The sequence below is a fragment of the Apteryx mantelli genome, chromosome 3, assembly GCF_036417845.1.
Source record: "Apteryx mantelli isolate bAptMan1 chromosome 3, bAptMan1.hap1, whole genome shotgun sequence".
Classification (NCBI taxonomy): domain Eukaryota; kingdom Metazoa; phylum Chordata; class Aves; order Apterygiformes; family Apterygidae; genus Apteryx; species Apteryx mantelli.
In genome coordinates, this window is record NC_089980.1 from 113,136,385 (window position 1) to 113,153,038 (window position 16,654).

General features: G+C 42.3%; 1 protein-coding gene across 6 annotated transcripts; it reads left to right on the forward strand.

The window, feature by feature from the left end:
- Positions 1-591: 591 nt before the first annotated feature.
- On the forward strand, positions 592-15,234 carry LOC106493242 (glutathione S-transferase alpha-4-like). 6 transcript variants are annotated; one of them, XM_067294198.1, is made up of 8 exons: positions 3,180-3,200; positions 5,478-5,573; positions 5,925-6,031; positions 6,718-6,769; positions 10,871-11,003; positions 11,369-11,510; positions 12,574-12,705; positions 14,958-15,234. In XM_067294198.1, the coding sequence occupies exons 3-8, from the start codon at positions 5,945-5,947 to the stop codon at positions 15,081-15,083; spliced, it is 672 nt and encodes a 223-aa protein (XP_067150299.1). In that variant the 5' UTR covers positions 3,180-3,200; positions 5,478-5,573; positions 5,925-5,944; the 3' UTR covers positions 15,084-15,234. The 6 variants fall into 6 exon arrangements, with proteins under 6 accessions (XP_067150301.1, XP_013808695.1, XP_013808697.1 ...); XM_067294197.1 differs by having other exon boundaries at positions 3,182-3,200; positions 5,473-5,573; XM_067294200.1 differs by lacking the exons at positions 3,180-3,200; positions 5,478-5,573; positions 14,958-15,234 and adding exons at positions 592-958; positions 14,726-14,951.
- The last annotated feature ends 1,420 nt before the right edge of the window (positions 15,235-16,654 follow it).

The following is a 16,654-nucleotide window of genomic DNA, read 5'->3' on the forward strand; positions in this document are numbered from 1 at the left end:
TCTAACTACTCATGTGGACTCTAACCTTTTATCACAGTGCTGTTGCACTTTAGTTTAAAAGCTTGATAAGAAGCATGGGGAGAATCTTTCTACCCTGGTTTAATTTTGTAAGGGCATTTACTTATATAGCCTGTCCCCACCTCTGAGATGACACCACTGGTAGCTGGGAGGAGGTATGGAGCACCCAAGCCAGCTGCTTGGTGGTTGTGAGCATCACAGGCAGATAAATTTTGAGATGTCTTTGGTCTTCTACAAGATACAGTGAAGAGAATGGTGTCTGCAGAGCACAGTGGGAACCTGCTAGAATTCTACCTCCTGATTCTTGTCAAAAGGGCCAGTAAATGGTATATGCATTATTTAAATCTGCCTGTGCCCAACCCAAGGTCACTGAAGTGGTACCTGGGCTCCATGCCAGCTTCCTGAATGCTCAAGGGTGTGGTTTTTCAAATGTTTTATAAAAGAAACTTTTTTTTTCTACTCTAGAGGTTTATAGAATGGCTAGTAAAGTTACAGATAAAAGTAACCTCAGGGATACAGTGCATTTAGTTGTCAAGTAGTCTTATAAATTACATTATGAAATGCTGTGCTGGAAACAAAATAAATACAAAACAAAGGAAAAAATCTTCCTGGCAAACAGGAATGTGTGGAAGGGGAACAACAGTTCAAGTTGGATGTGACCATGTTCAGCAGATCCAAAGAGCATCAGAACAGTTTGCCTGACAACTCATCCCTGAGCCTCGAATCAGAGACCTCTTCTCCCCTGCCTTTGCCATCAGGCCTGCTTGCTGCCCTCAACAGCAATTTAGACTGCAGGAAGGACAAGGAGGATAACAGTTACTTGTATGTTGTCTGTGGTCACTGTTCCTGAACCAATCCTCACACTCAAGCATATGCTGATGTCAGAAACCTCAAAAGCAGGAATAAATTCATCTTGATTGAATGCTGCCATCATGGACAGGTATGAACAAATACTCCCTTCTCATTCAGCCCTCCCTACTTGTATAAGCCACACTCCAACTGTAGCTACATCTACATTAATGTTTTAGGCATGCTTGGGACTATTCCCTGGCACTGCAGCCAACTAGCATGGAGTGGCATGCATCCACACTATGTTCTTACCTTCCAAAATAGGGTGCCATACCCAAGCTGCCTTTTGGGAACAGTTCTGGGCCTGTGCTTAGTTTCTGACCCATGCTTGGGAACTTTCTGGAAGGTGCTAACTGAATTTGACATAGAAAGAATGCAGAAGCATATATTTAATGCTCTGTTTTCAGGTTCATCGTTCAGTGCATAGAGAGATTTTGGCATAGGCAAAGCCTAAAAAACTATCATACTGTTGTTTTTTGCGAAGACCAATTACAAATTTCCAAGAAGCCTCTAGTAAACCTGCACCCTCTGGAAGGGACTGCCAGCAATTGCCAAGCCCTGCAAACCATTACAAAACCACAGCTGGGGGGCGAGGGACCAAACAGCAAAACATCACACCAGCAATCACTACAGAAAAGCATCTGTAGTCCAGAAAGCCCTACACAATTTCAGATAGAGAGCACATAAACTTAAGCCCTTGCGAAGCAGCACTGCTTTACTGCCAGCTTTCAAATGGGTTGTTCTGTGCAGTAGTGCATGGAGGACTTTGGGAACACACCATGTCAGTGAACAGTAGCCATGTGTGTACCACAGAAAGCCTAAATACTTTTTTTTATTATTATTTTAACTACAGAAAAAATAGATCTCCTTCAAGGTGAGACTATCTGTCAAAACACCTCAGCTTGTCCTCACTGCCACCAAATTGAGGGAAAGCTAAAGCCAAAATACATGTTTGTGAACTGGCTCCTCCTCGCTTTGCAGTAGCATACCTAGGAAACCATGAAGTGCTTGCTGCTGCTAACCATTATATATTTTTACACACGTAAATATGCACACACACACACACACACACACATATATATATTTGTATGCATATATTTTATATATGTATCTATGCTTAGATGTGGCGGCTCTGTGCTGCCTGAAAGAACTCTGGTGGGACAGCAGTTGAGAGCGCTCTGTGAAAGTGCTCTCTTAATCAGTTGAGGGCATTGCCTGCTTTGAGAACAAGGAAATGTTTGCAGGCAGAAAAGTCAGCCTCAGGTGTGCTAAGTTTCCCCCCCCCAAAGGTGAGATCTGACTTGTTCGTGTTGCTGACTTTCTAATAAGATCCATCTCTCTTCCAGGGAAGTTCAACAGGCATTAATGGGACTGTTTGCAGTTAATTCCTGGGCATGAGTCACGGAGATTTTCAGCCTCCTTCTAGTACAGATCACACCAGGAACAAAGCAACTACTCCTGGATGGGCAAGGCAGCACAGGGCCACCAAGGAAGCTGGCATGCCTTCCACAGGGCTGGTCCCCTCCCAGGCTTCCCCCATCCTTTTGGAAGCAGGAGTTGGAGGCAAAGGAGAAATTGTTTGGGATTTCCTCGAGATCATTTCCTGGAGACTTTTGTCCTGAGATTCCCCATCTTGAGATGCTGTGCTAGTGTATCCATGGCTTTAGACTGATGAATACAATTTTGATAACAGTCTGGGTTCTGTGAACAGACTTTCAGATTAGCTTACTAACACCCCAAAACCTATTTCCCATCTGCAAGCCCCCTTTGTGTCTGTTTATATCCACCTTCAGTTTTGATAATTTAATCTGAAATATAGGTATCAAAGCTGAAGCAGTTACATTTCATGAAAACAGGGTAGGAAAAATCATGTGTTTTTTCTATCTCTAACTGAGCATTAGCTATGTACACCCAACTTGCAAAAGTAATACTATTAAATGAAGACACGGGTTCAATTGTGTTACTATTACCCTGAATATAACCCAGAAAAGTCTATAATTTTCTCAGTGTTTTAAAGTATCTCACCCTCGTAATTGAGTGAAAGCCCCTGTCATTCCGACAGAAGAACTTGGATAGATGTCTACTATAGAAACTACGAGAATACCAGCATGGTATAGTCAAATCAGCAAACTGAACAAGAGACAGTCTCTGTCTTGGATGACAATTTTCAGACGTGTGTCTTGAAGTTTGGTAGTGCCAGTTAATTAGCAATAGGCGATTTTCTCTCCTATTGGCTATGGATGGAAACTCCCACAGCTGTAGGAGGAGCTCCAAAGTTTAAAAAGTCAAGGGAGCCTGTCTCCATTTAGCAGCAGCTGAGTCAAAGCCAGGAGGTAAATACTAGCTTTTCAAAATTCCTTTTTCTTAAAATGTTGGAGCTACTGTTTATAGTGAAGCTACCTCCAGATATATTAGGACATCTGTTGAGGTAATGTAAATCCTCTGCTGTCTTTAGTTCGTGTGCAAGGTAGGTTAAACATGACTTGGTTGTTGCTTACTATTTGGAAGTTGTAGGAGAAAGAAAGGAGGAAGAAATAACTTTTTTTTTTAATTAGGAAGTGAATCCTGCAGTGTAGTTCAGACCTGAAAAAGGCAAGCTATAAACCACTGTTTACAGTGGGAGGGGAGGTGTGGGAAAGTAGAAGTGAGTGGGAGAGTGGAATGAAAGCCCCAAATCCTAGAGTGCTTTCTTCTGGGTCTGAGCATGACAGATGGTCCTTTTGGTATGCTGTATTCTGCTCTCCGCTCCAGGATTAAAGGGCCCTTTACACTGAATGTGGATAATGCTGTTCTTGAAAGTCCATCCTTTGTTGAATGACTCTTACGTAGCAGAGAAGCCTCTTCAAAGAAATTCAGGAAAAGCATGTCATTAAAGCTTACTAGGAAATGGGATAGAAATACAGAGTTTAAAAACACTTGTACACAGACACATTTTTTTTCTGTTCAGACTGGAAGTAATACTGATTTGTGGTTTTGCACTGGAGCTGTGATGCTGTGAGTGTGACTGCAGCCAGATAGTGTGAAATGCCCTCGTGTTTGCCACCAAGCTGCAGGCTGCCTTTGCTGATGGGCATAGGGCTCCACCAAGTCCTGAGCCAGGTTTGCCCTCCCTGGGAATCTGAAGTGGTACCAGACACACAGGCAGGGGACAACTGAACTGAGCCCATGGGATGAGACACAGCTCCAGACTTGGGCACCTCCATACAGGTGTCCATATGGGAGCTAGATGTGTCAGGTCCCTTATAGTCCATGGAGATATTCAGTGGATCTAGAGACTGAGAAGACTACCAAAACCAAGTCTTTCTCTGTATCAGAAGCTTAGGACAAACAAAATCCACTTGTGGGTGATGGAGTTATTCTTCAGTTGAAAAAAATGTAACTGATGGCAGATTCTGATTCTCCATTTGTCATTATTCTTTTCCCATAATTTAATGCCATATAGAATTTCTTGTTCATGTAAAATGATTCCTAAAGCTTTTCAGTCCCTCAGCTTTTGTTATGTAAACAATACGTGATTTTCCAAGAGGATTACCTTTCGTATATTTGGTATTACATTATATATTTGGTATTTCCTCCAACTATGAAAGCCAAAGTCTTATTTGCTATAAGTTTCTGCATTTTACAAGTTGGGGCAATGTGTGTTGAAATGATATGGATGCAATATGTTTGAAAAATGTGATAATGTAAGAGGCAACATTCAGCTGTTGTGAACTACATAAATAAGCTACACTCATACAGTAAAGACTATTCACATAACATATACAGAATCTAATACAGCCACTATCTTATAGGCAAAACACTGTAATTATCTACATTCTAGAACTGGTAGTAATAATTTCACTTTTAGGTATATTTAGATTATATTGTCCTTGGTTATTGTAGTAACACGACTTGCTTCTTGCCAGAATTAATGAAGGAAGAATTCTCAATCTGATTATTCTTTAAAATCAAGTTTTTGCAAAGTACATTTTATATATTCTTTGTTTTAAATACACTTAAAAAGCACAGTGACGTGAAGAAAATGCATCACTAGAGCACACTGAATCTAATTTGAATGGGAAGTGCAATGTTGATGGAATCATGACAGTGCAACAGGCTCAGCATTGCCAGCTTTGGCTTTTAGCTCTAAGAAAATTGGGATTGTTTGAAGAATATATATATTTTTTTCAGTTGGGTACTCTACTTATTGGCTTCTGAGACATTAGGATTAGGATACTTATTTTTAAGTTTTGTTTTTTTTTTCTCCCAGTCCTGAGTGTATGATAGTAACATCCCTTTGAAGGGGAAATGCTAGTCCCATTTTTTTAATATCAGGGCTGCACACCCGCCATTGCACGTGGCGTAGGGAGAGATGTGCTGTGATGGCAAGCTTCGGACAGCCTCCCTGCGAGCGCCTACCAATGTCCCTGGGCATGCAGGGCACCCGCAGCACTGGGGACACTTGCAGGGGCTACCTGAAACCATATGGCCAGCTTCCAGGTCTGGTTTTAAGGGAGGCCTCAAGGCTGTCCTTAAGCACACACTATAGACAGTCAATTGCCAAGCAGCTCAGCCTGTTTCAGGGAATAAAAGGGAAGATTAACAATTTGTTTGTTCCTACTTGAGGAAAGAATTGGATGACAGTTGAAGCTGCACAACGCACTCCAATATCTGCCAAGCAAAGCTAGACAAACTTCAGCCTAACAGTGAGGATGATTGCAACAAGGGTAAATGAAATAACTTCTCTGAGGCTGTAGAGGGCTTTTTGGTGACTTTGTACAACTGTCTTAAAATGCAGCAGGGTTCCACCTGTACCTCTGCACTGTCATTAGTTGTTTAAACATGGGTGTGTGTGCTTATAATCCTAAAAAAAGCTTCTTACTAGAACTAGGAAAGACTCTACAGATCTGCATATCTTTCCTTTCCCAGCACAGGCTGTGTGGTGTCACTGGTTCATCTCATGTTATCTCATGTTATCCAGCTGAAATGAGGCAAAGTGAGAATAGAGGGCTTTTCTTTCAAGATAATGATGTTTACACCAGCTTTATAGGTACTCTTTTCTGCTTAATATTTTTCAGAGAACCAGGAACTTAGAAGCATGTCTGAGAAGCCCAGGCTCATCTACTTCAATGGAAGAGGACGAATGGAGTCGGTCCGATGGCTGCTGGCGGCAGCCAGAGTGGAGGTGAGTTAACATTGAGCACGCTGCACCAGTCTGATGTTCTCACCGGACTCAGCAAAGAACAACTTAACTTTCACACAAAGGATAAATGGCTGTAAGATGTTGGCTAGATTCATCTGGACAGTAGAACCGGCCTGCATGTTTGGTACTACCCTGTTTAATGACTAATGTTTGGGATACAAACTCAGTGGAGCTTAAGAGTTTTACACAGCTATTATCAATCCCCTGCAGTAGTCATAAAGGTCAAAATGGAGAATTTTTTTTAAAGGCTCCTAAATAATCTGAGTTTGCCAGCTGTGCAGAACCACCTTAACTCATATTTAGTTTACAGTTACACTGCGTATAAGGGAAAGGATGTTGTTGACTTATGAGTTCTAGGGGTGGTGTTGAAAATAGCTGATTTGGCTTGGGCTTCCCTTGGCACTGTCTTCTTCCTGAATATATCTGTACTCTGTTTCTACCTGCATGTAGGTTATTTGTGAATCAGTACACTGAGGTGGAAGTGGTCAGGCCCTCTGCTCCTCCTCAGCTATGATCCTCAAGGCATCTGCAGCCAAATAGTGCTGTTGAAGATCCAGCTCATTATCTTTCGCTTTGCTGGGTTGTCCTGCTTGTGGTTATGTGCAGTCATTTACAGACAAAAAAGTTTGAAATAAAGCCATGCAACACTTTTCTCTGTCATTTTCCAGTTTGAGGAAATTTTTCTGGATACGAGAGAGCAGTATGTGAAGTTAATCAAAGGTAAGAATCCAAGGCCTAAAGCCTTCCCCATCACAGGTGCTCCAGTTTAGCTAAGTTTGTGGTTAAAATTGTTTTATTTAAACCAGTGCAAACCTCCAGGTATATACACTTAACGCAGTTTGCATCTTGTAGCAGCTGTCTTCATTTGAAAATTACTGAAATCCTTGTCTTGAGCGTCCTGTTCTCTGTGGTGCCAAATAACTCCTATAAGCTAGGAGCCATAGCTTTCGTGACTATGTTTATAGGAGTAAATTAAACAGGGCCAGGGAACACTCCTGTTCAGTGAAGCTTCGTTATCTGTGCGGTTGAATGGTTAGCATGGTCCCTGGCACACCTTGGTTCCAGGGCAAATAGCACTCTCCCAAACAATTCCTAGGCATGATTTGGGAGTTGGCCCAGGCAGGGCCCATTTCTAAGATGTCACTTAGATGTGGCCACCATGCTCTGTAGGCAGAGAGTGTAGACTAGAGTGAACGAGGCCAGCATGTACCAGTAACCTGACGCACTGTTGAGTTCACTAGTGCACATACCCCATTGTCATCAGTGCGACTAAAGGATCCTAAGCCTCACAGAGATAAGTCTCTGAATTAATGATCTGTGTCCTAATAACACCAAAATTCCCAGGAAAGTCTGTTTTCTATTGTGCCAGGTGCTGTCTGAATACACCAGTGACAGTCCTTTTCTTTATGTTGCAAACACTTAAGGGAACACTTAATAAGCTAGCGCTGTATACACAAGTAACAGAAAAGTGGACACATGTAAAAAAGAATTGTCAGTGATTTAGTTATTAATATAGTATAAGTTTTTAATTGCAATTAGAGACAAGAAGACAGCAGCTAAAGGAAAGAAGGGTAGGAGGAATAGTCAGCTGCTCACTTCCCGAGTCATGGCAGAGGTGTATTTGAAGGACGATAAGGTAGTACTTGCTCAGATGTTATAAGGGAGCTTTTACTACATGGAATTATCAGCTGAGATGACTGGGGGGGTGCTAAAGTCCAGGAATTTTCAGCAAGTTTCAGGCAGGGATTGACATGACAATGAGGTATGAGGCTAGCTAAGCAGGATGAGCCTGAGCTATGAAGCTTCTCCCAGACAAAAAGATAGAGGGAGCCAGCAGAGAGACCTGTGGAAAGTCTGACATGGTCAAAGCAGCAAGTCACAAAGGCTTCATCTCAACCAAGGGGATGAGACCAGTTCCCAGTGGCTGCGTACCCCCAGCCATTGCCCTTAATTTTTGTCTAGAGGAAACCCAGTTGTGAACCCATCCCCAGCCTCCCTAGAAGGAGATGACCCTCTTGCCTGGGTGAGGAAGGAGAAGGCTGCAGGAGCACTGCTGAGGACACTGGCCCCTCGCTTGACCTGCAGCCCAAGGCACTGAACAGAACCTGCTCAGGTGGCCAGCAAGAAAGCAGGCTGGGCTTGACAAGGCATACGTGGACACTTGGAGGAGGACTTGGCTGTGTTTTGGCTGCCTGGTCAGAGAGGCAAAGCTGTGTTTAAGGAAATTCTAAAAGTGAATTTTAAATTAACAAAAATTTAAGAAATAATATGTAGTATCAATAAGATCAGAATTCAAGTTGCAGGTCAAGTTGACTAGAAATCTGATGTCATGGGATGTTACATGCAGTTTAAAGACATCAGATATAGCCATGCACATGATAGTTCAAGTTTTGAAAACTCACAGCTGAATTTGTTTCTTGGAGCTAATTAATCCAGAGTGGTGCAATCCCACATACTGTATCTAAACCAGATATGTATCCATATCCAGAGAGGAGAATAATACAGTGATGGAAAGGATAAGAGAGTTTTAAAAAGAAGATCAAAGTCTCTTTTTTTTTGTATATATATACAGAGAGAAAGAGAAAGAGCAGTTTTTAATCCAATGGCTTTCAAAAGGACAAATTTGTTAGTCATCATGACAAAGTGAACTGTGGAACATTGCTAGCTATGTGGAGCAGGACTGAACATGAATAACCCCATATTACCTTTCTCTCTCTCTGTCTTTTTTTTTTTTTAATCCCTCTTGCCTATATGCCTGTGATTAGGATGGCCTATGTTCAGACACCACTGCATCATTAGAATAGTCCCAGGCATGATTTTGGCCCATGCCAGCTAATGATCTTCTAAGCAATTCTCCAGCACTGTCCAGGATTAAGCCTGGGCCAGGAACAGTTCCCAACTGGCAGTTTGCAGATGACCAGCTGGTCTGGAGGTCGAAAGAGTTTCATAGCATCAGCATGGCCAGACCTGCACCCCTCAGCCTGAGAACCAAGCGGCCAGGCTCAATCTGTGCATCCACAGGTTGCCCATGTGTGACAGGTGGTATGGCTGGTGGCTCTCACCCAGCGTTCGTGTGCTCTGGGAGGCAGCACATGTGACAGCCATGTGTTGCTAGCGGAGATATCTTTTGTGTCAGAATGAATGAAATTTTTTTCTGAACCAAAGATAATGATTTGTAGCATGGAGAAATTAGCAGATACAAATCTGCTGGTCTACCTTTGTTATATGGAGCCCGCTTGGTTTTGTGAATGATTCTCATAGCAAAGCCAGGAGGAACAGTTGTTAAGTACTACCAGTCATAAGAGAAATTGCTCTTTTCTGTAGATGAGAAACAAACCATGTTTTCTGTTTGCTGCATCACATTCTTTTGTCAAGAGCTAGGAAGTCAAATTTTATTTTTCATTTAGTGCATCTTTCTGTTGAAAAATATCTGGTCCCTGCATAGCTGCTATTCTTCCTATTCCATAATGTTTCTGATAGACAGGGATCTTTTTACCAAATGATAATTTTTCCTCAATCATCTGCAGAGATACATTCCTGGAAAGACACGAGGACATATGACCTTTCTATGAATGTTTACCAGAAACAAACACAGGTTACTAATTGCCACAGAGTGGATTAATCTTTGAATTTAAGCTGTAAATTAATAATACCGAATGACTGAAGGGCCTTTATTAATTCTAGGTTAGCAAAGTATTTTAATAGCTCCGTGGAGAAGAGAGCAGGAAAAAGTGCCTGTTAAAACGAACTGTTATACCTAGAAAAAGGATGCAGTGAATGGATTACAACTGAGCAATTAAATTATTAACTTTGAGCAATGCAAAGTGGCAGCTGCCTATTTGGATTTGGAGTTTTGTCGTGACTCTAACAGGGCAGGATTTTTCCTTGGATGCCCTTAATGTGTAAATGGAGGTGAGAATATCTCCAAGGGTAGCGAACTAGCCCAGCAGAAAACCGGTCCAGAAAAGACTCACTTTGCTATGCTGAATCTGTATGCCAGCATAGCTCACCAAGCTGCCTCACTGAAGGATCAGACAAATGTTCCTGCCAGCACAAGGGGAAAATGGACTGTAAGGGCACGGGCAGGTCGGGACTGTGGGAGCATATCTAAATAGGCTTCTGCTGTTGTGGAGTAACGCTGAGGAGAGGCCTGTAATGGAAAGCTATGGAGTAACTCACACGCCTACCCCTGCGGTGACTGTGTGAAGCTTTAACAACACTAGCTATCATGCTCCACTGCCTCTAGGGCTGTAGCTGCATGAAGAAGCAAGCAGTGCTGCTTCAAGTGGCCTGACCTCTTCCTTTATCCCAATAGCTCAGTCTTGCTCTGGTACTACCCCTTTTAGTATTTCCGCACATGTGTTTATGTGCCTGCCAGGGAAATGATCTGCATTCCAAGTAATTAGAATTTTTGTTTTCTGGTTCAGTTTTAACCCAGATCCTTACTCACATCTGATCCACTGGGTTCAAAACTACTGTTTAATCCTCTTCTGCCAGCACTAGATAGGATCTAGAAGCCCAGTGAACAGCTAGCGTGGGGGCAGTGCCTGTTCCTGTCAGCCAGTGGAGGTCTGGCACGGGGCAGGCTTGCAAAGTAAGGGGCCCATCTGCACTGCGATGACCTAGCTACAAAAGTGTGATGCAGACTAGTCAATACTGGATCTTTCCCACAATGCTAGTTAACTGCATAGAGTTTAAGAGGTAGGGCACAACATCAGCGATCTCCCACCCTGCAAAAAGAAAGGCGCTCATTCACTTACTCTCCTGTAAAGCTAGAAGTCTGGGAGGGACTAATTAGCACCCTTCAACTTTCCATCCTAGATGGATCCCTGATGTTTCAGCAAGTGCCACTGGTGGAGATTGACGGGATGAAGATGGTGCAGACCAGAGCCATCCTCAGCTACATAGCCGGGAAATACAATCTCTACGGGAAGGACTTGAAGGAGAGAGCCTTGTACTGTAACATCTCCTTTCACTTAATAACCAGTCTATTATTTGACATCTGTATTATGTACAATATACATACAACAAAATCAATCCTGTAAATTCAGCAAAATGAGTGAGAAAGTCTAGCATAATAAAGAGCAAGCTCCCTCGCCTTTGCTTAGGTTTTAACCACTGCTTCTGAAATGTTGTTAAACAGAAAACGGCCTTTAGTCCTTTTTAAAAATATTTAGCTTTAGTTTATATTTAGTTCTGGCTGTGCAAATCAGTACTGTGGTGGCGGTATATAGGTCCTATACAGTTGCTCTAGTCAATCGTTGGAAAACAGATAAAATAACTCACGTGTTCTTTCCTCTTGTCTTCTCCCACCAATAGCATTGACATGTATGTGGAGGGAATAACAGATCTGATGCACATGATTCTGATGTTTCCTTTCTCTCCACCTGAGGCAAAGGAGAAAAATCTGGCCTTAATTACGGAGAGGGCAACACACAGGTATTTCCCAGTCTTTGAAAAGGTAAGTGCAAGTGAGGATGTGCCTATAACGTGTTCTTACAATTATCAAAGAGTTTCCCCATAATAAGGACATGTTGGTAGTGCAGGTTAGTTCCAAGTCCTCAGCTTTCTCAGCTCTCTCAAAGAAGGGGAAATACTGCAGGATGTTTTCTCTGTTTGCTGGCTTGTGTTGTCAGGTCTGTGGTACTTGAACATCTACAAAGCAAACAAAGTGATACATTCTCAGCTTATACTACAGGTCTTTTCACGGAGGTAAAAGCAGGCATATCTGATATTTTCTTTTCCTTGAGAGAAAGTTTCCACACTTATACTTGTTCAGAGCACATTTTTCTGTGATACTTAATTTTAGTTTGGACATTTTCATTAGAAGAATGCAAAAATCCCTTGAGAATAAAACAGAAATAAAATCTGATTTTGTAACTGCTTTAGTAAAACAACAGTTCTGTGTGTCCTGCTTTCAAAAATAACAAACCAAACCCATATGATTCAGACAGTTACAATTCTTAGCTGGCAACATTTCTCACTTTTGTAACATTCATCTAGTTTTGATGGGAAGCTATAAGAAAGGCTGAACATCTTAGAAATTCTTATAAATACAATAAAATAATTCCCAAATGCAGGGATCCTGTTTGGTTAGCTATCATAATTTTGCATTTCTAAGTTTGCTTTCTGGTTCAGTATTGAACATAACTTTAAATGACATACATAAATGACAATTTTATAAATTCTTTGAGTTACTCTTTAATTTCTCCATTATACCTAGTTCTAATTCTATGATCATTAATATATTGTCTACTTAAGCAGGCATTTTTGTCCCTGTTCCCAGTGCCTACCATTATTTATCATTACCAAGTAACTAAAGTTTGTAGTCTGTTTACAACAGGAGTTCAGACTTTTTTCCAACAGTTCTGAAGAGGTTTAGGCTGACAGTCTTCCAACTAAAAACTCCTCTCTGAAATTTCAGACATAATTTCTGTCCTGCTCTAAAGCTGTGCTGTGAGGCTTAGTTGCCAGTCATCGAATGTCATCCTCATCTGTAACCCACTTTGCCTTATATTCTACAGGCTTTGAAACAGCATGGCCAAGACTTTCTTGTTGGCAACCAAGTCAGTTGGGCAGATATTCAGCTGATGGAAGTCATTTTAGCAGTGGAGGAGAAAACCCCTGCTGTGCTATTGGCGTTTCCCCAGTTGCAGGTAATTCTGTCATTGAACATCTATGAACAGTACAAAGACCTCAAGGATTTCATGTGAGAGAAATCCTGAAGTGATCGTCATCTCTCCAGGCCATGTAAATCAAGAGTATGGGCTCTTTTGGGAACTATCATTATCCAGATGTTTGTTCAACATCAAACACAACCAACTGGATTCAGTTGGTTTTGTGTAAGACACTGTGCTCCTAATGCTGCTCAGGCATATCCATCCCACTTTGAGTGGTATATACCTCCTCAGTAGGAATAAATTAATGTTCATCCCAAGGGAATCACTGATCTAAGCTGCCCTGTTCTCATTTTCCTACCTCCTGTCAGTGGATGCTGTCTAATACTAAATAACAAATTAAGTGTGTGATATAGGTCAAAGTGTTAGAATTAGGTACAGCGTGCCATTTTCTCCACTGTCTGGTATTACAATTTTGGGATCCCATTAACCTCACTTCACTTCTGACTTAAGTAGTGTGACTAGAGAATCAAGTCCTAGCATTTACCCACAGTTTTCTTTTGATGATCAATTCTTAATACAATTGAGGACGAGATCTTTGCCTTTGTACCATGTTCAAAGTCTGACACTAAGCAGAGATGAGGCATTTCTGCTGTGAGATTTGGCCAAGAATCAGAAGTGCTCCAGATATGCAGCAGGCTGTGGAGCACTGCATGGGTTGGCCTGGGGCATGACCTGCAGGAGTCACAAGGAGTCGAGAGCCAAAGTGGACCCAAATATTTTGTGATGAAAAGAAGCAGATAGTGTTCACTAATTCTCCTTTGTGCCTGTGATCACGGTAATAAAGCAGCCCAAGCAATGCAAATTTGGTTTGAGGGTGGGAGACTTGAGGTCATGCTTCTTTGTGCTTACAAACTGTTGAGTGGTGTGCTCAGAGACTTTGGCTTTAATGCCATTAACAAAAGAAACAATTCAGCACTAGATTATAGCAGAGCTAGGTTTTCTACTTGGAACTGGTGAGGAAATGGTAAGGTTTCATTTTGTTTGTTTTTAATCTCAACACTAACAGTTTAAGCCTGAATTTAGTGTGACAAAATGAGGTACTTCAGCCACAAAGCAGGCAGCGATTCCTGGCAGACTGTAATCCATTTACAGTTTTGCAGTCTCAGAGAATTCTAGTCTCTAGCTCCCATCTCCGGTGTTAAACACCAGGCATGGCCATCCTTCTGCTGAAGCCATGTCTTGATTTAGGGAGGGTTTCCTTTACTACCAGTAGAGAAACAGTTTCTGAAATTGGTGCTTACTTATTTCACAATTTTTGCTTTTCTTGCTCCTTCTTGTATTTCCCCCTTATCCTTCCAGTGCCTGTAAGGAAGAGGAAATTATGCTCATGCATTTACCACCAAGAACTGGCTGTCACTTTAGGAAGCTCATCTGCTTAGTCCCATTGTTAGGGGAGGTCCTGATGTATATAAGATTGCTTAGCTAGCCATGGGGTCTTTAGCTGCCTGCAATCTGCATCAGTGTGTCCTCTCAGACTGTCCATATAATGAAAGGTCTCAGGAAGCTTGACTCAGTTGCCTTAACATAAGCATCTCTTGCCACTTGAGTTGACCAAGTTTGCTCTAGCCCTAGTCCTGGCCCCCAGCCACCGCTCCAGGAGGGAACAGGTCTCCCAGAAGCCCTGTGTTATATCTGCCAACCCCATGTAGATCACTGGCTACCCTAATGTATAACAAATAGCACTAGAAGCCTCTACTGGACAACAAAGTTGAACCTAGGATGCCTCCAGCTGTTTCACCCTCACCCATGCAATCCTGGAAGTGCTGGGACAGTGCAACAACAGTGGGCATACTAAATGTAAACAGAGCTCAGATACATAGAGTAGTAAAAATGGAAATGATGTTGTTAAAATATCTTGTGGTTTGCCTACAACATAGCTGACACTGTTAGAACCAGCAATAGAAAAAGAACATGAACTTGGTTAGTGTACATGTAGCTTTGAAGTATAATCCCTCCTGCTCCCAGATATTGAATTCTTGCCTTCATTTTTTTTCAGGTAACAAGAGATTTAGATACTGTTCTCCAATACTGCTTTCACTGATATAAGCAGACTTTCTGCAGTAGCTGGGTCCTTCTCCCGATGAACAGCAGGACAGTGCACAGATAGCACAAAATATCAGTGCTGGGATCTCTTCTCTCAGCCAGGGGAAGTCATTGTTCTGCGCAAACAGCTGTGCTTATTACTGGAGTAGTTGGAACTTATCCTTTACTCTGCTTCTATTTTTCAGGCTTTTAAAACAAGAATGAGCAATATGCCTGCAATTAAGAAATTCCTGCAGCCTGGCAGCCCAAGGAAACCTCCGCCAGATGACCATTATGTATCAACTGTGCTGAAAGTCTTGGCAGAAGAATGAAGTCCACATTAACCTCAGTAAAGCCTGAAATACTAAAAAAAAAAGCCCTAGAGGAAGTAGGCAGCTCAGTAAATTAGTACTGTTAACAGTTAAAAACAATTGTAAAAAAAAAATTATAAAGTGAAATAAAATATTCTGATTACTCTGACAATGCGACAGCAGATTTTTTTTTTTTTTTTAAACAGGCTACTCTTTTTCTTTCTTTGTCACCTGAGGCTAGACCCACAAAAACAGACTGGAGCCATTTTAGCCCCTAACTCTAAAACACATTCCCCCATTTAGCTGCCATCAAATCCTGGAAGTGCTTAAAGGATAAGCACAGGTATATATGGAGCAACATTTTAAGACCAGTCTTACACCCTCATTTTGTTGCTATGCCCATGTTTGATGTGACCTTTGGCAAACTCCAGAGCTAAAAACTTGAGCCTGAGCTGCCACTTAGCATAGAGTGCAATGTGGGCAGCCCAGCCGGGCTGCTCCTTGGCTGCACTGCGTCTTGCCCCACCTCTGTTGAAGCATAGCGGGACTGGTGGGCAGTGTGCTCAGAGCTGCTTCAGTCAGGCCTCTCTGCAAGGATGGATGAGATTCACAGAAATTCACAGGCAGATGATATTTACCCGCTCAAGGTCATCTTTCCAGACTGTTTTTCACGACCATTCAGGCTACAAACATACTCCCTTTTTAGTAAGTGAAAGCGGTGAATCCCAAGCAGGTGCTTATTTCCTGAAGCCTGAGTTTTGCAGGAGAAGCACCTGGAGTTACTTGTTAACAGCTGGCACTGCCATAGGTGAACTGCCTGCAAGGTGAGCACGGCCGAGGTGCCGCGGTGCACACTGCCACCTTGTGCCCCTGGGCAAGCCTGGCTCTGAGGGACCGGTGTTGTCTGTGCAAGAAAGCTGCTGTATTCCTGGCTCCTCCTCCTGACCATGGAGGTTACCTACACCAGTTGCAGCTTACAGAAGTTGATGTAAATCTCTGTGCAACCAGTGCTGCTGCTGCTGCTGCTGCTTCTCCAGACTGAGCCAGAAGAGTTTCCTGGTACAGAAAAGGAGGACTTCTTGGAGGGCAACCCTGGGAGTGTTTCTGTGGGCCTGGAGGGCTGGGTACATCAAGAAAGGCTTTGGGGAGCAGCCTCTGAGTTGTGCAGTGGGGTTATTAGCTACATCAAAGTGTTTGCAGGACACTGATCTTGTTTTGTAATTGTAATTTTGTAATTTCTCTAAACCATATATTAACAGAGAAGGTCTTCAGGTGTTAAATGCTCTGGAAATCCTAAAGTATCTGGTATCAAAGGCATGCTAATTTCTATGCCTACATATTGACCATTCCCATGGGGAAAGTACCACATCCAGTGAGAAGAAAAGTCTAGAGTTTAGAAGTGTGGAAGTGAAAATAGGGAGTAATTTCAGGTAAGTAGGACAGTTTGGAATTTGCCAAGAAGATACAAACTAAGGCTACAGACTAAGCGGGAGAGAGACAGGGAACAAATAGGAGGGAACAGGAAGGAAAACCAAAAGCAGAGGATGAGCTTCTTAGGAGTTTAATATGCTGATACATGGACAGATAACTCT